This window comes from Paracoccidioides lutzii (assembly GCF_000150705.2).
Source record: "Paracoccidioides lutzii Pb01 unplaced genomic scaffold supercont2.3, whole genome shotgun sequence".
Lineage (NCBI taxonomy): Eukaryota > Fungi > Ascomycota > Eurotiomycetes > Onygenales > Ajellomycetaceae > Paracoccidioides > Paracoccidioides lutzii.
The window spans coordinates 514,201-539,033 of NW_015440949.1; the positions used below are offsets into that span (position 1 = coordinate 514,201).

A 24,833-nucleotide genomic window follows, 5' to 3' on the forward strand; every position below is an offset into this window, starting at 1 on the left:
AGACAAGATATCTAGCAATGAAGTTGGCAACGGTTTGCCTAAGAATGCGACGGGGCAACTAGAGCGACATGGCAGGCAGAGAGAAGGGTTGTTAATCAAGGTGGCTTGGCCGACCAGGTGGTGTTTGTAGGCAGCCATTGCGCCAGCGGTGATAGAGTCCTGTATGTCAACACTGGAGTAAGAGGAAGGGGTAGATGAAAAGGATGAGGACACAGAGGATATTATTGATGCCGGCTGCGCCTGGATTGCCTGCAGCGCGGCTCTAGCATTTGCAAGTTCTGTCTCCAACAAATCAATGGCCGATTGTAGGATGATGGGCATTGCTTTTGCGTTAAGGGGATCAATGGCGGTCCTTAAAGTAGCCCATAGCTGCCCTTGGGCCATATCAAGCCAGCTGATATGGGAGATAGCTTATAATATATTATTAAATGCCCTTAACCTCTAAAACACTCTGATGCAGAGTAGAATCACTGGCGCAATTCTCCTTCGGATGAGGTCGTTTGGGAAGTGATGACTAATCCGGTCGCAATAGCCGGAGCACAGGGCTGGGCGGAGAAAACACGTGCAAGCGGCGCCCGTGGGAGGAAATGTCTTTCCAGAGTCAACCGTCCAGCGGGCTATGCTGCAACACCAATGGGTCAAAAGAAAGTCAAGAGACTCCAGATGGATGTTAAGCGGTCCGGAAAGAGGGTTGGCTGGGCGTGGCAAATGCAAAATGAAAAAAAGAGTGATGATAAGTGGATAAAATAGAGATGGTTTGGCACCGACCCAACAGATCTCATGGAGAAAGTGGATATCGGAGAGCCAGAGCAATGTTCAGATATATGGAGACCGGAGAACTAGAGCCTTTCGATCTGTTTGAGCTTCCCAGTTGAGGCCCGAGGGGAAGGAAAACTTGAAGTGGAGCAAAAATATATAAAATGAGGTTTGCGGAAAATTATATACTTTGATATTCTCACTTAATCTAAGATGGTTGAACAATACTAATGGAATGACGGAACACAACCTCCTCTGGGGTTAACAGCAAATTATATCAAATAGTGCACCCAAGAGGCTAAGTTGGTGCCACTCCCCGGCGCTGCGGGAGTGACCAAACTCGGCCGGTGAGTGCGCCAATTGTCTCCGCAGACTACTAGAGCTATCTTGAACAAAGCAACAGGACGAACGGACGAACCAGAGGGTTTGGAGCTCGAATCCTGAAAATGAGGCCAATCGAAGCTAAGCAGCCTGGCAAGGAAGCGGATATGAGTTATTAAGAAATCCTAGTTAAGCTTACACCGAAACAATGAAATCGGTAGCTAAGGAGCTTCGACAACAGAACCCTTACGAAGTTAGGAAGGGAATTCGTGGAGGACAGTTGAGTTTGATGCCATAACGACTCATATCCATCATGCCACTCGATAGATATTCAGACAAGTTTTTCATTCTTCTTTAATCTCCTCTCACGCTACGGAGGAGCAACAGAGCACACAACCCAAGCCTTCCCGAAGATCATATCAGCTTGAGAGGGTTGGAATTTCCACCTCAACTACCGAGGAAGTAACCGGCATAAAAGTTACACATCTTCCGCTTCAACAAACCAGCTGCGAACTGCCCAGTGGCCGAATAATAAGGCTTTAAGCTTATCTTTTCAATCCTTGGCAGCATTTGTTCAAGATTGATATTCTGCCAAGCCAATGGAGATCTGTCTTGCCAAGGTGTGGATTCATGATGTTTGTCTTGTTCAACATCTACAAGATTACGCATACCAGAGTCTCGGGGATCTACGACAGTGAAAGTGATCAATTGATCCATATTTATCTCAGGAGTGCATGTTCATGCTTGGGATTGTGGTAGCTTTCTCCAGCTACTAACACCGCATGGATATATCTTCGACAGCATCAACCCGTGTCCTTTGAGGGGCAACAAATCCTTGCTACACATGCCATAGTCTCCGGGCAAGTGACTGTCGACCATGCAATAATAATACCTATGTCAGAATGAGAAGCGAAAAGCCCAGCCTGGAGCCAGCTAACTCTGGGCCCATGCCCGGCATCTTTGCTTCCCATGCTAACAATGTATTTGTGAACCACCTACAAGATAATTTATAAGAAAATGACTGCAGAACCCTGTCCGTCCGTTCTCGATATTGGTATTGTTGTTTTCACCAGCGGCATATGCGAACGTAATCAAACAACTTGTGAGGAATATGTACGCCGTACTTTAACCCCCTGCGCCCCCACCTTTCAAAAAAGAAAAGAAAAAAAAAAAAAAAAAAAAAAAAAAACCTAATGTATGTGCACGTATAGCACAAGCACACATACATACGGTCCATATACATATATGGGAACTGCTCATTTGGCTTCGTGTGCGGCGTCCTGGCAAATTTGAGTCTAGTCCAGTCGAGTCATGGTCGGAAACTTTGGCTTTTGGAAAAAGATTTGGCTGTTGTTTGACATCGACTAACACCCTATCAGCACCAGCATGATGCGGCATCACACGCGTACCAGCCGTGAGACTGTGTGACTTGGTTAGTGTTGCTGATAGGGCCGTTCGAGGAGGTCGGATAAATGTCGAGCTGTGATAGGTGGGTAGCGCATTTAAGTTGGGAACTTATTTATATTACTTCTAAGATTTTGCATGGGATGGGGGAATTTGTGAAAGCTTCGTGTCGTGACGTTTGTTTTCTAACAAACAATGATTTAACTAGTTATGATGTGATATCTTTGACAAATGGGACGGGGTATTTTAGGAATAAATAGGTACAACTCTTTAGGAGTGCAGGTTTATCCATTCTACAGGAAACATTGCCAATTCAGTCAAGGCTGGGATCAGTTATTGTTGTTCATGTCAGTATCGTTTGGTATGAAGTCCTTTTGATAGGCGTGTGTTCTGGTAGTGTCCGGATCAAATGGATATTGAAGACTATTTCATTTGAAATGAAAATCCTCTCTCATACCACTCATATACTTAGATAGTGGAATATACACCAAGGATTCTACACCGACCTTTATCTAGCGAATACACTCAACACAATGTCAAGTGTCCCTTTTCCAGTATTAGAAAATATACCCCGCAGAAAACTGCATGTTTTGCTTACCTATACAAATTCTAGTTATACATATTCATGCCAAAGAGAGATACGAAGATAATGAGAAAAAACGGGTATGGTAAAGTGGCTTAAGAAAGATGCTTGGGTGGTTAAATAAGTAAGCCAAAAAAAAAAAAAAAGATCGACAGCAGAGAGCACAGCACTTTAATAGGAACACCCACCAATCTATCGTCGCCTGTCCGTAAATATCCACACATGCCGTAAAACTCGATTCGCATAATGGGGAAAAGAGGGAGTCAAAGTACCACATCTACTTGAAGAATTTCTGCAAACTAACTTCCTTGTCGTCGTGTTTGTTCAGCACTTTCGCCGTCGCTAGGTCGAAATCTTCTTGCGTCACGTGCACACGACGCTCACGCAGCGCATACATGCCTGCCTCTGTGCAGACACCCTTGAGCTCTGCGCCTGAGCAGCCATTCATCTTCTCTGCGATTTTGGTGAGGTTGATGCCACGGGTAAGATTCATGGATCGTGAGTGGATGCGCAAGATGTCGGCGCGGGCTTCGACACTGTTGTAGAGAGAAGAAATGGTAAGTTGGGCTACTTTTGACACATAAAGACCTTCCAAAAATCCATGCACTGCTGCGGAGCTTGGTAAACTCCATTTGGCAATAGAGAAATAAGAGGATCGACTTACGTGGGTGGTGGGAACTCGATCTTTCGGTCAATTCTCCCTGGTCGAAGAAGTGCGGGATCGAGAATATCGAGACGATTGGTAGCCATGATCACTTTGATGTTCTTTGTTGGTTCAAATCCATCCAGTTGATTAAGGAGTTCCAACATCGTCCTCTGGACCTCAGAGTCTCCTCCGCTGCTGCCTTCCACACGACTGGAGCCGATACTGTCGATTTCGTCCATGAAAATGATACTGGGAGCATGTTCCCGGGCCATAATGAACAGTTCCCGGACCATCCTGCTGCCTTCACCGATATACTTCTGCACTAACTCCGATCCACTCACCCGAATGAATTTGCAGTCCGCGTGATGTGCCACCGCTCGTGCAAGCAGAGTCTTACCGGTACCGGGTGGTCCATATAAAAGGACACCTTTTGGCTGTGCGATACCTAACGATTCGAAGAGTTCTGGGTGATTAAGTCCAAGCTCGATGACTTCTTTGATTTCCTTGATTTGTTGGTCGAGGCCACCAATCATGTCGTAGGTACTGTCGGGCACTTTCTCGACCATCATGAGAGAAACTAGCGGGTCAACGGACGAGGGAAGCATCTTTTCAAGCTTATATGAGTCTGAGAGCAATGACACGCGCTTCCCCACTGTGAGCTTGGAAATATCGACATTATCTGCAACATCAACGACTAGAGAGTTCCTGGGTTTAGCTGAATTCTAGAGAGGCAGCTAGCTTCCGTCACTTGCGATCAAGAAGCAAAGGGAAGAAAACTGAAGGATATAAAGAAACTTACCATATTTCCCTTCTGGATGCACCTTCACGAGTACTTTCTTAGTGCCCATAACCTTGACCACCTCGCCAACATATGATCCCGGTTGTTGTAAAAGACCAAGCTCTTCCCGTAGCAGCCTTACTCTGGAGTTGTAGTCGTTCCGCTGTGCTTCGAGCCGTCTCAGAACAGCTTGCCCCTGAATGATTTCAAGCTTCATGCTTTCTATCTTGTTCCGAAAGTAGTTGTCGAGCGCCATGGTTTGTGTGGAGATGGAGGAAGGTAGTCGGGATGGCTTGGAGGAGGTGAAGGGGATGGAGGAAGGCCGATTGGCAACAGGAGACGTGCAGTCAGGTTCAAGAGTTTTGGTACAGTGTTGAATGATCAGTAATTCCGCGGGAATAATGGATACAACAATGTCGGCTCATCTCCAGGTACCTCTGGTGTACGTCCCTTTTCTTGTCTGAACAACAGCCCGGAAAGCATCAGCAGCTCCCCCTTTGGGCAGAGGTAGTGCGTCTCCTGCGTTGTGCTTAGTCACACGCTATGTTTGCTCTGTTTGCTCTGTTTGTCCTGTTTGTCTGTGGAGCTTTCCTGAAAGTCATGGCATTATGCGGCTCTTTGAGGTCAGTGTGTGTTATCAAACCGCTATCACGAAATTGACACTGATAGACATAAACTTACAGATAATCTTCATTCCTTACTTTGGTCTGCTGTCAACTGGATGTGGATGTAGATTTCTGGTTTCTGTCTGTGAGGTTGAGCTGGACCCTGTCAATCCAACCATCCTCTGACAGCTCCTCCGAAGGAACCTGCCTGACTTCTCCCCCCTCCCTTCCAGTGCTGATCACATGTCTGGTATCGCAGTCAGTTCCTCAGTCATTTGCAACTGCAAACAAGGGCTAGGATAATAGATTCGTCATCAATATCTGATCTCTCTCTGATATGAATTATCTCCAAAGCGGTAGTACTACTGGATGGCCCCTTCGTTCTCTCTGTGTCACCGGAGCTCTCCTTATTAAATTTCTTATTGCTTTGCAGTTTGGGTAGGCGAACATCTCCCGTTTCAACATCATGGCATCCCACAGTGATGGCAGGGATCCTCAAGATCAATCGGAGTTCATATCTGCTTCAGCGTCATCATCCAACATCCCCATTATCCGAACCCAGCCCTCCCGACCAACATCAAGGGACAATGCGGGAGATACAACTCGGGTTCCCCGGGCTGTAGAATCCCAATCTGGAACAACATATGGTAAGAAAACCATCCAGATCCATCAGTAGCTGATGCCTTTGAAACTTTATTTTTCAACGACTAACATGCCCAAAAGGAACTATGGACCCGCACGATACAAGACGGCTCGAATCCCGGGCCGAGGAAAGCTATCAAACACCTGCAGCCACATATGAGCCCATACGGTCGCCCGTCATCTCACAGCAGTCTTCTGAGCGAACGCCCAAAAAGCCCCCAACCATACGTCGCACTTCTAACAAACCGTATAGAGGCCAAGAATTCTCAGTTGACGATGATCCAAGGGAGTACGAAGAGGACAATGCCCTTTACAGACATGTCTCTGGGAGATCCACAACTTCTCTTCGTCGGAGGCCTCATGCCCAGCAGCCTGCGCTCCAACGTGTTGATTCGAGAGACGAAGGCTCTGTTCATTTACCAACTTCTGCTGAATCCAGCGGTCGCCGTGGCAGTGGGGGTGAACCCTCTAAACTCACCATGAGTGTCGATGCGGAGGATGATTCTCGCAGTGATGTGAGTGATGCAGAGAGCTTCACGCTTAAGGACCGCCAACAGGCCATCAATGCGACGCATCCTTTTGGTATCAGAATTTGGAAACCTGCTCTGTACAAGAAATTTCGCTCCGTTGAAAAGACAGCAGAGGGGGATATCCATTCGGTTCCCGGAGAGCGGGTGAGCAATTGGCTGTTTATGGCTAATCTTCTATGGTCAATCATTTTTGGTTGGTGGCTGGCTCTGGCATCCCTTCTCGGGGCTGTTGCTTGCTATGTCCTTGGCTTTTCCCCCGATGCTAGGGCATATGGGAAAGTGTTTTACGATCTCTCTTTCTACTTCTTCTATCCCTTTGGTTCATTTGTCTGTCTGGAATCCGACGAAAACTATGCACATGAAGATGAAGGCGAAGGCCGTAGTATCAGCGAGTATGAGCAATGGCAAAGCGGAGACCTTGAACATGGAAGGCTATTTTTTGGCCCAATTTCAAGGCGCTCTCTCGTGGGGCGTCGAAGAAATAGCCTTGACTCGGCTAGCGAGCATGACAGTCTCCTCGGTAGTAGAACAGGTAGAGGATCTCACGATGGAAGTTCTTCCAGGACGAAGAGACGATTTTTTGGTCGAGGGGAGTGGACAGTGGGAAGAGTTGTCTTTTATACGTTCTTCTACTTCCTCGTCGGCCCTTTGATGCTCTTTGTGTCTCAGATTTGCTGGATGATGGTATTCTGGATCCCCATGGGTAGAGTGACCATCATTTTATTCTCCCATCTTCGCCGTCATCCACTTGCGCTTTCATTCCATTCCGATGTGACCTACACCCGATCACCGTCTCGACCTTCATCCTCGATCCTTCTTTGTACCTATCGCGCTGCCGGTCAGAAATACTGGAAATACACCATTGATGGAACTAATATCTTCTTCATCAACCTGCTTTCTGTGGTTATTTTCACCATACTGGATTTTTGGGTACTACGTGTGATGTTCCAAATCAAGACGTGGATTACTCATCCCGGTTTGATATTTACTCTGGCTCTCTTTTCGATTATCCCTTTGGCTTATTTCATTGGACAAGCTGTTGCGTCCATCTCCGCCCAGTCATCAATGGGGCTTGGTGCCGCTGTCAACGCATTCTTTTCGACGGTGGTCGAAGTATTTCTGTATTGTGTTGCCCTTACAGAAGGCAAGGCACAACTCGTTGAAGGGAGCATCATTGGTAGCATTTTCGCCGGCATCCTGTTTCTTCCGGGCTTATCTATGTGCTTTGGGGCCATTAGACGCAAAACCCAACGATTCAACGTCAAGTCTGCTGGAGTTACGTCGACCATGCTCCTCTTCGCCGTCATTGCTGCATTTGGTCCGACCCTATTTTATCAGGTTTACGGCAGTGTAAGTTGGAATGCTGCCCTCGTTTTCCACCTTTTTTTTTTTTCTTTTTCCATCAAATGCTGACATGTTGTGTCTTATAGCATGAATTGAAGTGCATGTCTTGCACCTCCACTGATTTTGGAGGAGAAAGGGACTGTCGTCGTTGCTACTTCTCAGACACACCCGCGATTAATGATAAATTTTTCCTCAAAGCGGTGCAGCCATACTCTTGGTTTGCAGCCCTCCTACTTTTCCTATCCTACGTTATAGGACTCTGGTTTACACTGAGGACCCATGCCGCTGTTATCTGGTCAAGCGAAATGGATGAGAAAAAGATACTTCAAGCAACACATTTCCTGCCACAAGATTCAAGTCTCTCAATAGCTAAAGGCAAAAACCACCATTCCGCCAACGGGCAGCAATTCGGCCATAGCGGCGCTCATCAGCTAAAGGGTTCTATTCGAGACTCGCAACTATATGCCCGCATTCTCGGCCAGTCGTTGAAACATGTTGGCCTATCTCCACCCTCAAATGATGGCAACCCAGAACAACATTCGAACCCCGCCGAAAACCACAACGTTACTCCTCATCTAGTGCCCCCAAAGAGTCATGATATTTCTCCCACTACCCTGTCCCTTCCAGGCCTCTCAGACGAACAGAATGAAATATTTGTCCGTAAGGTAACGGAGGTGGCTGCTACTGCTGCCACTGTCGCAGCCCGCGATGCCGCCACGCGGCCAAGAAAGCCCCCGATTGTCTCTCCTACCTTTGACCAATCCGGCAACAAACTAGCTGATGCCGGACTAACCACGCTGCCAACACATGAGGATGGGGAAGATGCTACAGTTCTTGGTGAAACCCATTCTACCTCAGGTGGCCATGACGCACCAAATTGGAGCAAGACGAAGAGCTCCATCATCCTTCTAACCGCAACTGTGCTCTACGCAATCATCGCGGAAATACTGGTTGATACCGTCGACACCGTTCTGGATAACGTTGATGTCGATGAGAAATTTCTCGGTATTACTCTCTTTGCCCTGGTTCCGAATACTACGGAGTTTTTGGTCAGTGATCTGTCCTACATTCCTCTGAAAGAGAAGAGTCGGGTGGAGGAAAAAGAACTAATTACTTCTACAGAATGCCATCTCCTTCGCCATGAACGGGAACATAGCTCTTTCGATGGAAATTGGATCTGCATACGCACTCCAAGTCTGCCTTCTTCAAATACCGGCGCTGGTGTTATTCAGTGCCATATACGCCCAATTCATCGACCCCAAAGAGTTGCTCGGTCACTCCTTCAAGTAAGTTTTTTTATCACGCATAATCCCTTCACAATTTATTCAACATAAAGCACAGATGAGTTAGGGCATCTAAAGCTAATCCATTCCGTTAAACAGCCTAATATTCCCGCAATGGGATATGATCACTGTCATCCTTTGTGTTTTCCTTCTTTCGTACATGTACGGCGAAGGTAAGAGCAACTACTTCAAGGGCTCTATTCTCGTCCTCACGTACCTTTTTGTCATTGCTGGTTTCTACCTGTCCGAGTTCAATAATATCGATGCTATGAGCGTTGATCCTCTTGATAGTTTGGCACTTGCTGGGAGTGTGAGCCTTCGTGCTGTGGGCAAGGGGGGAAGGGTAAGCGTTATTAATTAAATGATTAATCGTCGAAGCAATTCATGTTGATTTTTTTTTTTTTTTTTTTTTGATTAAGATAAACTAATAAACTAAACGGAAGGTAAGTTCCCAGGTTGTGAAACTGTGGGACAAGGTTATGATCATAGAATATGGTGATGAGATGGCGGTTATGGAAAAAATGGATGGGGCCCGGAAAGTGAGAATAATTATCTTTTGGCATGTTTTGTTAGATGGACTTATGACTTATTCTGGCTCTTGTTTCTCTCATTTTCATTTTTATGTATCGAGGATATTCTTGTATTATACTATACATTATACATTTGCACGGCACATAACAGAAGATCAAGCCTCGTGTGTGTCTGGTATGCTCTTTGACCGTTTACTTGTATACCCGTCTCCAGCATTGCGTTTCCTTCTTTTCCTGGTTTTGTTTAGTCGGCTTCGAGATGTTGTTCCTATGCTCCTGTTAAGAGAATTTTCGTGGATGAGGAAAATGGGGGAGAGAAAACCGGCTACCGCGATAATACACCGATAATATGTGATGACATGAAATGAAATGCAATTTTAAAATCCTTATTGATATTGTTGTTTATTACCTCATTTCATCCATCCGTGCTTCATCATTGAATGAACGAGCCATGACGAGTTTATTTCCTATTGCATTCCTAGCTCGGTCTCTCCTTTTCGCCCTAACCATCGATCCTCTCTCTACCCGTAAGTAACTGTACGGTTTCCTTTCCCCTGCAGCCATGGAATATTTCTGGTGGTCCTTCACATACAAAAAGAGTTCATAACCAGCTCACGCTCACACGGCATCGAGAGATGGACGAGCAAATGGGCAAGTTGGAAATGTAGTAAACCAATATGCGGCGAAGGAGAGGCACGAGAGCATAACCAGACAGACATGGGAAAAAAAATCTTATCACTAAAGGAGAAAATGTAAAAAAAAAAAAAAAAAAAAAAAAAAAAAAAAAAAAAAAAAAAAAAAAAAAAAAAAAAAAAAAAAAAAAAAAAAAAAAAAAAAAAAATGGTCAAAAAGACAAACCGCATCATTTAATATTAAACCTCATTAAACATGTTCACTACTTACTACCCTCCTCAACTTTTTATTCATAGAACCAAACACTTACAAGGGAACAGCTCCCTTCTTCCCCCACCCCTCAATCGCCGCATCCACATCCTTCCTATACTCCTGCTGCTTAAAACACTGCTCCAAAAACACCTTATACTTAACCTCCAACAGCTTCTTCTCATACTCATCCGTAGTCGGCTCTACCATCTTCCCCGGCTTACTCATACGATCCATAATATCCCACAAATCCTCCGTCTTCCCATTCTCATCTGCACTGGCCGCTTTGGCTCCCAACATCGCCGCGCCATGACACACAGCAGCATGCACGTAACGTGGGATCAGCACGGGCATCCTGCACGCCGACGCGATCAGCTTCATCAAAATGTCATTCTGGCACTGGGAGCCGGACATGAAGATGGAGGTGATGTTGTGACCGGCTTTATTCATTGTGTCGATGATCTGTTTCGTCTGCAGTGCGATGAATTCGAGTGTTGCGTAGTAGTAGAGCGCGAGACCGCTGACAGATTTATCGCTTGACAGGCCGATGACGGAGCCGGACATGTTTGGGTCAGAGATTGGGGAGCGGTTGCCGAACAGGTCGCCGTAGAAGAAAAAGTGACGGCCTAGATAGGAGATGCTGGGCGCCTTGCCGTCCGCAGCCATCTTTTTCAAGTGCTCGTTGAGATAGTCGTAGATATTGGTGTGGTAGGACTCGGCGACGGACAGGGCCTGGTTGAAGGCTGGATGCGTCTCAATGACGTGCTTGAGCAGCTCGCCCGTGGCAGACTGGCCGCCTTCAGCCATCCAGAAGCCCGGGATGATGGTGTCGCGGTACGGACCCCAGACTCCGGAGACGAAGACGGGGTTTGATGACATGGCAAGATGACAGGTTGATGTACCGGCGACGGCTGCGAGGCGGCTGAAGGCTTGTGACTTGTCATTCTTGGCTGCTTCGGAGCTCCGTTGGTCAGGTCCGAGAACGACTTTGGCGCCGACGGTGCCTATCCAGCCGGCATATGCGTCGATGACACCGCTTCCTACGGCAATTCCGGGGGGCAGGCCTAGTTGTGAGGCTGCTTCGTCGCAGAGTGTGCCTACTAGCTCACCAGCAGAGAGGTATTCTCCATTCTATTTGAAAAATTAGTTAATTTTCCTTTCGAGATCCATCATAAAGCTCAAAAAAAGTAGACTCACTTCGCCGTTGACACCTCCAATGCGTTGAAAATTATCCTCTGCCAGCTCCTCCAATCCAATCTCACTCAAAAAATCAGGTTGCCAGCCCTTGACGCTGCCATCAACACCCACGGGAACATAGCCCTGTTTGCAGACGACACTACAGAAACTCCTCTTCTCATTACCCGTAGCTAAGTGGGTCAAGGCATCAGTCAAGTCGTAGAACTTGCAACGGTCGAAGAGCTGCTTGGACATGTTATTTTTAAGCCACAGCACCTTGGGGATTTCCATTTCAATGGACATCTTCCCGCCAACATAGCGGAGGAGATTGTGATTCGTGGCATTAATTTTCTCCGTCTCTGCGACGGGACGATGGTCAAGCCAGAGAATGACGTTGCGATCTGTGTCGAAGTTGGGGCCGGTAATGGAGACAGGCTCGTCATCGTCATGAGAGAAGACCGCTAGAGAGCAAGTTGCATCGAAGCCAATGCCGCGCACTGAGGCGGGGTTGATATTTTGCTGGCTAATGGCACGCTGCACGGAGAGACAGATGCAGCGCCAGATATCACTTGTAGATTGCTCCTAGACATATTTTATCAGCATCGAATGTAGCCATAGCCATAACATACATAGATGTTAAAATTAATTGTGATAATTTATATCGAAAGAAATGGTGGAAACCTACATAGTACCCCTGCTGTGGCTGCCACAAGCCAATGTTTTCCGAGGCTAAGCCTACAATGTCACCGTTGTTATCGATGATGCATGCTCTAGCGCTGCCAGTGCCGACATCGATGCCAATATAATGGTCCATTTGCGGAGACAATTCGTTTCGTGGAACCATGGATGCTTGTCTTGATGTTTGCGGCGAGGCTTGCCGGTATGGAAGAGAAGAATTCATGGTCAGAGGTTGTCGGGCGCTCAGAACTCTATTTCTACCCGCTGCGGATCCCTCGACTTGATGCTGTGAGGGGTTGTAGGGCTAACGTGTTGCAGGCCTTGCCTGCGTCGGCAAATGTACTGTACTTTGACTGGAAACCTGCACGTTGGATCGGGCCAGATTGGATTTGATTGCAGCCAAGATAGCCAGCCCTAGGGAGCTGGGTATGTCTAGAACTCCCCCCCGAACCTGATCAGTTAGGTCCACTGGGGTGGCCCTTTTAGGGCGGATATTTTCTTATTCGTCTTGGGGATAATTTAACAAAGGGGGGGTGGGTTATGGAATGTCGGGTGAGTGGAAGCGATGAGAGTAAATGGGGTCCATCAGGAGGGACAGCCTCTCAACTGATCTAATATACCACAGGGACAGGCAGGTACAGAACCAGATATCATCAAATGATCAACTCACGCTTCTAAGCCTGGCAGTTGCAGCCAGTATAGATAGAATGGGTCAGTGTACATCGTCCGGTCGGATATCAGATCGGGAGAGCGAGGACAGAGGATGAACGAACGACGTGAGAGAATTGCAGGAGCATAAAAAAAGAGGGGGGGGGGGGAAAGGAAAATTAACCTGTCAGCTATCCGGGATGAGGTACAGTACTTATTTTACACTGCTCTGTGTCTCGATAATTTGCATCCATAAATTATTTAACAGGGCTATCTGGCCGTTCGGCAGCAGATCTCTTGTCACGACAAGTTTCCTTCTCCACCCCCTTGGACGCGCTCTGGAGCCTGGAAGTCAGGCTGGAATACTGGACAAAAGGCCTTCTAGGTATTCGCAGATTGTCATATAGCCCATTGAGTCACCAGCGTTTTGGTGGGCTGAATTGTGGGTTCGTGACCAGGAGTTCTGTATAGCGGGGATAAGCACATCCTCCTAAACTTCCGATCGTCGATGGGCCGCTGCTGCATTGTGCTGGCGGGGCGCAAATCGGGCTTCGGTTGGTAACTGACTACAGCTAAAACGTCAAGAGAGAGTTACAAGAGTTTCTTTCCTCTGTCTATCGTTGTGTGAACGTGTCTCTGCGGGAATGAAACTGGGGAGGGCTTTGGAGATGACCACAATGGAGCTGTCTCTGTGGCGTAAGCTGCTTGAGATAGTTAACTACACTCGACTAGTTACCGTTATGGATTGGAGATCAGAGTATGTGCGAGGATTGAGGGGATAAGCAGGACGAAAACTGCCCCAGACCCGCGAACTACAGGGCAAAGGACCAAGATTCGCACTCTGTTTAAGATAGACTGACTCCCTGACGCTATGGCCGCTGCTGCACACGGGGGATGTTTGGGGGAGGGACAAAAGCCGTCTCTATGTTCTTTTCAAAGGCGGGATCCCTCGAAATAATAATACTAAGCCATCATCAAACCGGGAATATTCGAGTTTGGAAAGTTATTTCGAAATCATCTTCATGTTAAGGAATACAACCAACCAATCTTCCAGGAGCTTATAGACAACAACACAACCCCAACCGACCCGTATTTCAGTCTAGCGTACACATATACGGAGCAGGAGTAATGTGTCTGTTGCCGGCAGCTGTCCCTGATCAGAGGAAAGCAACCACTGCAACATTGGAGCAACTCCTAGGTTCACAAAATAACATCATTGCCCAGGCAGATTTGGCTCCGGGCAAGATGTATACCTCCAGCTGAGCAAGATCTCATCATCTATATGAAGCATACCCATAGAAATGCACATAGGAATCAGTAGCTCTATTTTCCTCAGAGAATCGATCGACCCATCGAAGATAGACGAAAAATGAATTTTGAACCATGAAGAATTGAGCCGTTGACTTGAATTACAACCGACGGGGAGAGCCCCTGAACTCAATCTCAACCTCAATCTCTGGCATTTGCCGAGTTGAGCAAGAAATGATGGGCTGTTCTGAGGCGGCTAGATGGGTGATACTTCACGTATATAGAGATTGCCTACAGCGGCAAATTAAATAAACAGATGAAAGCATATCTAGTCCCCATAGTCAGTAGCTGAGCTATCATTGTTGTCGTAGCGTCGTAGCTGTTGTAACCCCCTGTTGTTTGACTTCGACTCGGCAAGCCTTCCGCAAGCTCGCTTAACTAACCTTCTTAACCTCCTTAGAACCTTCTCCGTCCCGGACCTGCTTTTCAACCCATCGCAGATCGACGTAACTAACTAGTCAAAACCCATCAGCTTAACTAGGTTTATACCCAGCAATAGTTAACTTAGTTGCCAGCCAGCATCTAACCCTTCCATTGCTCCTCCAACCACAATAATGATATAGGCAGCAGAGGCAACATACACACAATTCATCCAAGGGAGCCCTCCACTGCGCGCCCGCCATGCACATCCCAAGCCTCGCTCTCCTCGCCCTCTCCCTCTCTGCCCTCGCCTCTGCCTCCCCCTCCGCGTCCTCCTCCCTCTCCGCCGATATCTTCTACTGGCCCCTCTCCTCCTCCTCCTTATCCCCCTCGAAACCCTCCCGCCTCGCAAAAATCTCCTACGACCCAACCACCCTCCAATCCACCATCGACTCCTACACCCCTCCTCAGCCCGTCAACACCAACGACAACTTCGACAGGCAAGCCGACCTCCTGCGCATCGGACTCTACATCACCTCAATCAACGACGACGACAGCCCAACAAAGAAGGATAAGCAATGGGTTGGGACCCTCTCCTCTCCCTCCATCTTCGCAAACACACAGCAAACCCTAACCCTCCACCTCGATCACAATAACCACGTCTACCATGCCTCCATGTCCTCGTCCGCTACGCCTCCCGTAGCACACGCCTCATCCACTGGTGCAGAGAAGAGCAAAGAAAAGACTACTGCCAAGGCAAAAGAAGCGGAATCGGGATTACTGAAGGTGGAATTTGTCCGCTTAACTCCCAGTCCGAAGCCGCATCTCAATCGTCCCGTGGTGCTAAATGCGGACGGGCATACACCAGAGGAAGTTGTCGAGAAAACCTTTTTGCAAAAGTGAGGCCCATTTCATTCAATTTTATATTCTAAAAATAAATAAAAAATAAATTAAAAATTAAAAAAAAAAATAAATAATAAAATAATAAAATAAAATAAAATAAAATAAAATTAAAAAAAAAAAACATCCTTCTAGATATCCGTGTGTATCTTAAAAATACATGACTGCTAACGTAGCCTCTGGCCAGGTACTGGTGGGTTCTTGCGATTATTGGCCTGCTGGCCTTCACTGGGAGTGCGGAAGGGAATTAGATCCGCAATACCCACTGTCTATCAAAGACGAGACACGAATGAGGGTTTGGCACGGGTGGATTATGGATATTATGGATGATGATACGTGTACCGTCCATGGTAATATGCCATCCGTATCAAAGCAGAAATGCCTTGTTCATTTGTTTTCTCTTTGTTGGCAAATTGAACCCGAAAGCCATCCCGCTTCCATTTCAATATTGATCTCTATGTCGATATCAGAAACAGCAGAAAAACAGGAACTTGACATCTCATTTCCTCAAATGCACCAGCAAACCGCTATGAAAGTACCATGCTAGATTTAATAATAAGACGGCCTTCTGCGTGCTAAACCCCATATCACGCCATTCCCCGGCTTGGGGATTAATTCCACAGAGCTTGAAGCCAAATTACTGGGCTGAGAATAACTAAAAGGAAGACGTTATATCATCACTGTCTATCTCCTCTTCCTCCTCCTCCTCATAATAATCATCATCGTCATCATCGTCATCATCTTCATCATTATTATGGAAATTCTGCTCCTCGTCGCTATCAGCATTCATCCTTGGGACAACGCTCAAGCTCTCCTCCTCCTCCTCTTCCTCAACCGCATTCGGAATCTCCAACACCCCCTTGTCCCTCCTCCGATAACTCCCCGCCCCAATCTCCCACCTCATAACACCCCTATCTGTCAACGCAACAATCTCATCCCCTTCCTCCGTAAACCTCATCATAAAACACACAGCATCACTCTCCAACACAATCGGCTCCAACAGCACCGCAGTCGTCACCTCATCAATCATGTTCGCAGGATAAACCCCATCCAAATTATTCTCAATAATAGCCTCCGGATTAATCGCCCACACCTTAATCGTTTTCCAATTTGCAATCGCCAACCGCATCGCGGACCGCGACGTCGCAACAATACCAGGCAGCGAGTTCACGCTCATGCTATACCCCGCCAACCGCGCGACGACAGCCCACGTATCGAACCGGCGGCCGCGGTCGAGGTTCTCTTCATGTTGGCAGTTGTGCGAGCGACAGTGCGCTTCCGCCTTAAGGAGGCAGGCGACCAGTTTCCCATTTTCGTCCGTCGCGGTGCCGAGGGAAAGGTATTTCCAGTGGCAAAACTCGCGGTTGGAAGGCTCAGTGTAGGTCTGATGTGTACTGAAAAAGGGAATGGAGACTGTGAACATTAGGTCCAGCCAGTCGTCGTAGTTATGGAGCCGGTCCAAATGATAGTAGTGGACCCAGCAGGAGTTGCGGAGGAGGCCGCTTGTGAAGTTCATTGAGCCGTATTCGACGTTCATGTGCTGGTAGGAGCTGTATATTGTTGATGAGGGGTGGTAGTAAAGCAGCTGGGTGGAGTTGTCGTTTAGGGACATATGGATTACGGGTTCCATGTGGCCTGCGTTTCGTTGGCGAGCTAAGTTGTTATTGTATGGTATGGTGCCGTCTTTTTCGATTATTACGCAGTTGTTGTAGACTTGGTCTGGAAATAGAAATTAGCATCGTGATTGTAAAATGGGGAGAGGACATAAGATTCTTCCAACGTACAAGATAATTTCAGATTAGCCGCAACAGCATCCGAAAATTCCGTATGTACGATGATCTTGCGTTTGCCTGGGTTCCGTCTATGCTGCCAGGAGATGGCTACCAGGTCCCTATCTGCCACAGCCATTGCCAGCGGACGGTACTGATCCAGAGCCGGAAAGGCAGATATCGTCACACGGGAGTATCCCAGCCGCGGTGGAAGACGCCGATAATGCACCAGCTGCGTACTTTCTTTCCGATATGGTTTCAACGCCTCCTGGACAAAGGGATGATCGGGTCTCCTTTCGTTCCAATTCCCATTTCCATCTTCCAACTCCCCTTCCTCCAGCGGTATATACCTCTGCAACACAGAGATCGTGTCCCCATCATCCCCGAAAACAACTTTGATGACTTCAACCCTCCCAGGCCACGCCATAACAGGCTGCAACACGTCCCTGGGAAGAACTTGGCCGCCAGAAATGAAATAGAGATAAACGTGCGGGAACCCCTTTTTCACTAGCGCGACATTTGGATCTCCCAACTGCGGCCGTATAGCCGATGCCAGCGTGTCAATGACAGGTTGTCCCTCGCCAAATGTATACACGCTCTGATTGGCGTGGAAATTGGCACCGCAGAGCTGCTGCGCTGCACGTCGGCGCAGCAGGAGGAAGAGCTCTGCTGTAGTTTTTGAAGAGAGATCGGCGCAGTCATTTGTACCATTTGTAGTGGTGTTGGGGTACGAAGGGAGTCGGGATAATTGGTGCAAGACGCCTTTGCGATAGTTTGAGAGAAAGATGAAGAGGGTGCGGCATGAGTAGGCCGCTTGGAGACAGCTTGTGACAGAGCAGAAGTCGAAGATTGGCTGGAGGAGTTCTGTGGGGAGGTTCAAGAGGGGCATTCTGGAGTGGAAGCAAACGGGGATATTGTATAATTTTGAAGAGGCAACTTGCGATGGCAAACGGAGTGGATGAGAATACGAAATGGGATATAGGGGTAGTTAACGACTCAAGTACCCGAAGCACTTGAGCAGTGGTATAAAATAACAGACAGACAACAAACCCGTCTAGTCCACGGTGGGGAGTTGCAGAGGATATTTATATCCGGAGGTTGAAAGTGTTGTTGTCATCCCGTCCCAAGCACAATATTGGGCAGAACTGCCCGAAAGAGTTTGCCAGGAACAGCCCAAGCCATTTTTATTCTTTCGTTGTGGTCCGTTTGTCGCCTGTAACTAATAGTTAGTCTTGGATAGTCGGATTACCTAACATGAATGGGTTTGTTTAACTAACTATTGGCTGAGAGTAAATGATGGGATAGGTAAGTTGTTTGGCAGAAATAATAAGCGTTTACATGCATTTATACAATGGATGTGGGCGATCTGTGGGCGTATGGGTTTATCTATTTGATCAACTGGTGCGAAATGAGTTATGCCATCTGGAGGGGGAAAAGCGCCCTTATTATTCACAATGTAAATAATCTCTCTGGTTGTGGAATCTATGGTGAAAAATAAAACGAGGGATGGGGCTTTGATTAGACAAGAAAATAAAGACACCTGGTTAGAAAAAACCTCTGCAGAGAAGGAGATAAAAAAGAAGTCTGAACGCAGAAACTAGAACAATCGTTATCTCGTAACCCGACCAACAACAATCATAACAAAAAGAACACCATAGAGATAACATAAAAGTGCCCATACATATTGCCAGCGCTATCTCTGTTTACTCTGATCTTCGCTCCAACCAGAGCCTATTCTTCTCTTCTAACCCCTTGCACCTCAGTTTTTTTCTTTTCACTGATAAAAGTCCCATCTGAAATCTCTGCATCTGTACCTGTACCTGTATTTGTATCTGTATCTGTATTATTGAAGTCTTGTCTTCTCTTGCCCAAAACTAACCCGAAAAAGAAATATAATAATATAGTAATAAAAATCTAACCCCATTTCACTCATCGTAACTGCTCCTTGCAGATCCCTCCTCCTCCCCACCCAGGCCCTTCCGAGCGAGAGGTGTCACCAATGGAGCCGTCAAAGGCGCCGACAACGGAGCAGTCATCGTCCGATCTATACCAGGACATAACTGATGTTCATCATCGACACATCCATTCACAAGCTCCACCTCATGCAGCGCAATCCACGCCAAAACACTCTCATAGCAAAGCACGAACTGCTTGAGACTCTGCACCATGCTCAGTCTCTGGAGGCGAAAATCTTCCACAGTGGCGGCGATGAGGTCTATGTCATCGCGGCAGAGCCAGTCATCGTTACCCCCCCCTTTCTTCTCTTCATCCTCAATCTCACCTTCAACCATATTAGTCGACATCGCCGACGCCGTCTCCATAGCCGTAGGCGAAGTCATCACTGACGCTGACGTTGACGATGTCTTTGACGCCAATGCAGCCATTCTCTGCCTCTTCAACATATCCACCACGCTATCAACGGTACAGAACGTGCCCGTTCGCCCACACCCAGCACTGCAATGGACCAATATCCGCCGCTGCTTTTCAGGCTCCGGCTTCATCATCCCATTCCCGACATCACCATTTGCCGTCTCAGCAACCCGATTCACCTCCTCAATTAACCTGACGAGATGAGCCGGTTCAGCGGGGGTGCCGAAATCAGGCCAATGCGCGTATTGTAACTGGGTTATTTCGCGAATGGGCTGGAAGGGGAAGGAGGTGTGGGCAAGCGTCAGGTGCCGGATTGTTACGAAGGGCGAAACGCTGTCGGAATTGGTCGTGTTGGTGTTGGTAGTGACTTGTCGTATATCGTTTCCATCTCGAGTATCTAGGTTTTCGGATAGGGTATGTGGGTGTGTCGCGCGGCGTTGGGCGCTTGGAGAACGTTGATGTTGTTGTTTGGATTGCGGTGAGATGGTGAGTGGTATACGTTTTTCCGTACATGCTTTAACCTGTAAAGGTCCGTAGTCTCCTGCTTTCCAGTACGGGTGGCATTTCACCTGCGGCCCCTCGGATTCCGCGGTTAACATGACGATGACACGGATGTCTTGTTCCCAGACGACGCGCCAGAAGTCCTGTTCATTTCATCAGCGATCGTTAAAAATCCCAAATTCATTATTGTAAGAGCATATGGTTATGTAAGAAGGTGTGTGGGTTTACAAAATCACATACATTAAAAGTTCCCGGAATCGGCGCCTGCGTTGCAATATATCTCTTCTGCGATCGCGAAGACTGTACAAAGCTCGCATTGAAATAATCGCACATCCCATTAGGGACGCCCTGCAACCGCACCCGCGAATGGTCATAGGGATATATATTATTATACCGGTTCTTAGATCCCTGTTCTATTCCCGCAATACGGAAGGGTTTCTTTCCCGAATTACTCGTATTAGCCTCACCATACTCCACAGACCCCGTCAGCGCCTCTTGCATCCGTTTCTGCTCCGCTTGCTCAATCTGTAGGAACCTCTGTGAGACCAGTTTACCGTTATCTTCAATGTCGGAGGCACGGTTGAGCCATTGCGGGAGGAGTTGTAGGTGGTCTGCTTTTCTGTTGCCAGATTTTGGTTGTAGTTGTGGCTGGAGCTGTGGGGGCACTTTGATCGGGATCTGGCCAACGCCATCGATCAGGTCCGTATTCTGACGAATGTTGGAGAAAAAAGGGTGGGTGGTTGAAGTGGCTTTGGGAATTGAGCAGCCTCCTGCTATGGACATGTATAAGTTGCGGGGGAGGGCAAGGCTGATGGAGCGTTGGAGTGGAAGGGCGGTAGAGGGTGGTTGTTGGCGGCCACCACTCATTTGCGACGCAGATTCCACGGCTTCCGGGAACTCAGCGGAGAATTTCGCAAAGCCACCGCGTAGGATAGATGGTTCGCCCTTCCAACCTTCGCTCGTGAATTTTTTCAGCACATTGATTAACGTTGATGCATCCTTCATGTGTGTCGTTGATTCATCGTAGACGACGATGCGCGTGCTTATCTGCCAGCGTGCGAAACCTTCCTTCTCTTCGCCTGCGAAGGTGTCCTGGAGCTTTTGCAGGTTGAAAGAGGGGCGTTTCAATAGCGTTGTGGGTATGCATAGATTCAAGGCCCCTTTTATTCTTGCTTCAGTAAATTGGGGATACGGTCGCACATCTAGGAAAAGAGTATTGCCTGGAGACGACTTTAAGAGCTCCGCACACATACTCGGGGAGATGAAGATAACATTTCCTTGGTCAACGCTGGCAGGAGAAGTTTCTGAACGTTGGAGAGGGCGCGATCTATGCCCAGCGAAAGAATTCTGCGCGGATTGGGGAATTGTGAGGCGCATGGGCTGCGCACCACCTTCTGAACTAACAGAGGTAACTGGACATGTGATGTTTGCGGCTGAGTTTGGTACTGTTGGTATATTGTCATAGATCGGCTTGACAAAAGCAGTCGCCGACTTAACCTCTGCTGTATGAGTATTAGGACGCGGATCAATGCTCATATAGCTCGTCACCATATCATCATACCGAGGCCGGGTCCACGAGGCATCGGAAGTGTGTGGAGAAATAGGCGATTGTCTCTCACGTTTCTCTTCAGCATTTCTTCCCCGGTCCCGTTGAGCCTGTGTCTGCTTCTCGAAGCTAGATGATATTCTATGGCCAGCGATAAACCCAGCTGATTCAGCCTGCTTCCTCAACGCTTCGAATTCAAAGGTGTGTTCAGAGGAGTGGCGATTGCAGTGATTGCTATTATTGTTATTGGTGTTGTTTGTGTTGCAGTTAAGTTTCACGGAGGGTGAGCCTGCAGGTAAATTCCAAGCCTTGCGTGTATGCATGGAGGATGAATTCGCTGGATTAGCAGTGGAGAAATCGACGATGCCGAAATAGCTGTTACACGAGTCGCGCAGGAGTCGTGGTGAGAGAGTAGCAGTGCCCGCTTTTCCCAATATCGGGGCGGTCATTTGGCCAACAGATGAAGGGGTTCTTTGTGGCAGTCCCATCGGTGTGGTGGAAACGTTGGGACCAACACCGGGACTCCAGGCCTGAGGAGAGGGTAAGGTAGCGGTGGTCGCTGACATTGTTTAATTGTAGGATTTCTTGTGTTGAGAGAAACAGTTTAACGACAGTAACTCCCGAGACACAAAGGCGCGAAGCGAGGGGAAGGTCTATATATCGGTATATGAGATATATCGAGAATATTAGACTCTAATAGAAGTAACAGGTGTCAAATAACGATGAGGGACGAGATGATAAGCGAACGCCATGCTCCAACGAAGGTCGATATTAAAGAGAACATGGTTTGTTGGCTCTCAGCAGCGGTAGTAGTAAGTAGCAACAGTAGAAGTAGTAGCAACAGTAGCAAGCACGAGCCGCCAACAGAGCTCAACACAATCCAGTTGTTGTTTGTAATAACGATGATAAGGCGGTGGCAAGAGATCGAGAAGTATCAACGAAAGGGAGCAGCGTAAGTGGCGAAGTAACTGCTGGTAGATAAAACTATATACCTCCAAATCGACAGCGGAGTGGGGCGGAGTGGTTGGGTTTGAGAGTTATAAGCAACCTAGGTAGGAGCAAAGGTGTGTTAACGACGCATAGGCACTCCGCATCAAACACGCCACACAACAGGCCAGAAGACCTCACGCGACAAGCTTGGTCTGCTTGAAGGCGAGTTCTAGATCATCATCGCAATTTCCACAGACAGGGGGATGGGGATGGGGTCAGCTTTTTGTTTGTTGGACTGTGGTCAGCGGCGAATGTGGGGGAGAAAAGGAGTGGACGGTTGGGTGGTTAGAGTGGGAATAATGGTAAGGGGGCGGGCGGTGGGCGGTGGGCGGTGGGTGGTGGGTGGGCGGTGAGCGATGCACCAGTGCAGAAAATGACGTAATGGTTACTTATGGAGAGGGATATAGTTAGCAACGTTTGCGGTAGAACACGGACGAAATCTGGGGTTCGATCAAGCCAAAAATTAAAAAAAAAATAAAAATAAAAATAAAAATAAAAAATAGAATAAAAATGGGGAGGGGCAGGATTATTAAGGGAGAGGGAAGAATTGGCTCGAATTGGCTGTGAAATTGGTTTGAGAATGAGGATTATTATTTGAAGGATGAGGAAGGGAGAAAGTGGAGAGAAAGAAGATGGGGCTGTGACGTTGATGGGAGAGCGGGGCGCCCATTTAAGCAAGGAGAAACAGGGGGCAAATGTGCAAAATATATAACAGACAGCTGGGCAACAAATGGCCACCACTCTGGCACCAATTTATTTCAATTGGAATAAGTTAGTTCATTCTGGTGTGCATTATTCAATAGGATAATTGGGCTCATATTGCTGACTGCAATCAGCTGACGGCAATTGAAGGGGCTTTTTGTTTGCTGTTGCTACAGCTATCTTGCGCCCGGGAAGATGATCTCATAAGGGGGCAAAACTGTAACTAAATAGGATAGTTTCTTAATTAACTTACCCGGTTTGTCTTGGAAGTGGCCTGATCCCCGATATGTTTTGTTAAACGGGATCACGTGACTCTCGCGCTAAAGGGACAACTACGATGCAGTCGGGCCAGAGAGAATTTAAATTAATAGATAATAATAATAATAATAATAATAATAATAATAATAATAATAAAAAGTAAATGAATAAATAGTGCCAGAGAAGGTAAAAATAATAGTAATATAGTAGTGGTAGACTGAGTAAAAATAGCAAGAGGAAAGAAATAGCAGAGAAGAGCGGAGGAATAATATAAGATGGATCAGGTGGGCATCCTGACAAGCGCAGAAGAAACTCCGACAGAACGGCAGATAATTGTTCCACCTAGTAGGTAGACATCTGTTCACTGCTGTTCAATTGCCTTTGAAGGGCAACAAGAGCATTGAGACTGCAGACTGGAAGTGATCTTTTAAAGCAAATAAAATGAGAAATGAGAAAATAAAGAAGAGGGAGGAGGAGGAGGAAGTTGAGAAGATGGAAAAGGAAGGGAAAAAAAGAAAGAAGAAGAAAGAAGAAAAAGCCAGACTCTCAGACAGGACAAAGGGTCTGGACTCAGGGATCGACTGGTGATTATTGCCAGGACCGTCTCCTGCTGTGCACCATCACCGCAATTTTCTGGCAAGATAAGACATTTCATCATCATCATCATCATCATTCATCCATTCATTTATTTAATTCCCCTATCGCATCGTCTCCAGAAGCGCCTGCTTCGTATCCTAACTCTGGTTTATTTATTTATTTATTTATTTATTTTGCTTTTTCTCCCTTCCCTTTCCCTCAAGTTTCAGAGAGCTGATTAGTTAAAAAGGCTCTCTGTCTTACTCTACATAAGCCGTCTCTATCCCAGAATTTCGCGATCGAGCCTAGAACCAAGCGTTTCCCTACCAGCGTAACCCCCGCCTCCGCGGGCCTCTGGTCATGGTCCACCTGTTGCTTCATAAAATAATTTAAGGGGGAAACAATTGGAATGATTTGCTCATATTTCTCAGGTTCCTATCCCTTTAATTAACTCTAATGTTAAGGTTGAAGGAGGGATGTGTATTAGTAATATGTGTGGGGTGGCTAGTTAGAGTTGATCATTTGGTTTTAAAGAAGTGGGCCCCACCTTAATAAACCACGTTCAACTTTTCTAAAGCCACGTTCAACCCCCTTGTTTTTGTTTATCTTGAACGGCCTTGAAAGATAATAAGGGAATAATGAACAAACTGAAATCTGGAAAATTCCTTCAGAATCCACTCATTCGATTCTCTTTTTAATAATTATATTTCACAAGGTCTGAATGGCTGTTAAAATATTATTACCGAC

At 47.1% G+C, this 24,833-nt stretch overlaps 9 protein-coding genes across 9 annotated transcripts in view; 3 read left to right on the forward strand and 6 right to left on the reverse strand.

Annotated features, from left to right (window-relative positions):
- Positions 1-384, reverse strand: part of PAAG_11283 (hypothetical protein) — a gene marked incomplete at both ends in the record, with an annotated part of 2,216 nt that extends 1,832 nt beyond the window's left edge. The window contains one exon of the mRNA XM_015846957.1: positions 60-384. Coding sequence (XP_015703379.1) covers positions 60-384 — 325 coding nt within the window. The remainder of the gene's footprint in view (positions 1-59) is intronic.
- Positions 385-510: 126 nt separating this feature from the next.
- On the forward strand, positions 511-750 carry PAAG_01478 (hypothetical protein; the record flags this gene model as incomplete). Its single annotated transcript, XM_002796424.2, has 1 exon — positions 511-750. The coding sequence occupies one exon, from the start codon at positions 511-513 to the stop codon at positions 748-750; it is 240 nt and encodes a 79-aa protein (XP_002796470.2).
- Positions 751-2,168: 1,418 nt separating this feature from the next.
- Positions 2,169-2,475, reverse strand: PAAG_11284 (hypothetical protein; the record flags this gene model as incomplete). The annotated part of the gene is made up of 2 exons (XM_015846958.1): positions 2,169-2,222; positions 2,308-2,475. The coding sequence occupies 2 exons, from the start codon at positions 2,473-2,475 to the stop codon at positions 2,169-2,171; spliced, it is 222 nt and encodes a 73-aa protein (XP_015703380.1).
- Positions 2,476-3,341: 866 nt separating this feature from the next.
- On the reverse strand, positions 3,342-4,744 carry PAAG_01479 (26S protease regulatory subunit 8; the record flags this gene model as incomplete). Its single annotated transcript, XM_002796425.2, has 3 exons — positions 3,342-3,600; positions 3,729-4,404; positions 4,510-4,744. The coding sequence occupies 3 exons, from the start codon at positions 4,742-4,744 to the stop codon at positions 3,342-3,344; spliced, it is 1,170 nt and encodes a 389-aa protein (XP_002796471.1).
- Positions 4,745-5,559: 815 nt separating this feature from the next.
- On the forward strand, positions 5,560-9,253 carry PAAG_01480 (calcium permease family membrane transporter; the record flags this gene model as incomplete). Its single annotated transcript, XM_002796426.1, has 5 exons — positions 5,560-5,740; positions 5,817-7,615; positions 7,696-8,658; positions 8,732-8,895; positions 8,992-9,253. 5 exons carry the CDS (start codon positions 5,560-5,562, stop codon positions 9,251-9,253), a joined length of 3,369 nt encoding a protein of 1,122 aa, XP_002796472.1.
- A 1,108-nt stretch (positions 9,254-10,361) lies between these two features.
- On the reverse strand, positions 10,362-12,381 carry PAAG_01481 (FGGY-family carbohydrate kinase; the record flags this gene model as incomplete). Its single annotated transcript, XM_002796427.1, has 3 exons — positions 10,362-11,435; positions 11,502-12,062; positions 12,166-12,381. 3 exons carry the CDS (start codon positions 12,379-12,381, stop codon positions 10,362-10,364), a joined length of 1,851 nt encoding a protein of 616 aa, XP_002796473.1.
- Positions 12,382-14,735: 2,354 nt separating this feature from the next.
- Positions 14,736-15,377, forward strand: PAAG_01483 (hypothetical protein; the record flags this gene model as incomplete). Its single annotated transcript, XM_002796429.2, has 1 exon — positions 14,736-15,377. The coding sequence occupies one exon, from the start codon at positions 14,736-14,738 to the stop codon at positions 15,375-15,377; it is 642 nt and encodes a 213-aa protein (XP_002796475.1).
- A 652-nt stretch (positions 15,378-16,029) lies between these two features.
- On the reverse strand, positions 16,030-18,032 carry PAAG_01484 (F-box domain-containing protein; the record flags this gene model as incomplete). The annotated part of the gene is made up of 2 exons (XM_002796430.1): positions 16,030-17,093; positions 17,159-18,032. 2 exons carry the CDS (start codon positions 18,030-18,032, stop codon positions 16,030-16,032), a joined length of 1,938 nt encoding a protein of 645 aa, XP_002796476.1.
- Positions 18,033-19,068: 1,036 nt separating this feature from the next.
- PAAG_01485 (hypothetical protein) lies at positions 19,069-22,126 on the reverse strand (the record flags this gene model as incomplete). Its single annotated transcript, XM_002796431.2, has 2 exons — positions 19,069-20,157; positions 20,255-22,126. The coding sequence occupies 2 exons, from the start codon at positions 22,124-22,126 to the stop codon at positions 19,069-19,071; spliced, it is 2,961 nt and encodes a 986-aa protein (XP_002796477.2).
- Between the last annotated feature and the right edge of the window lie 2,707 nt (positions 22,127-24,833).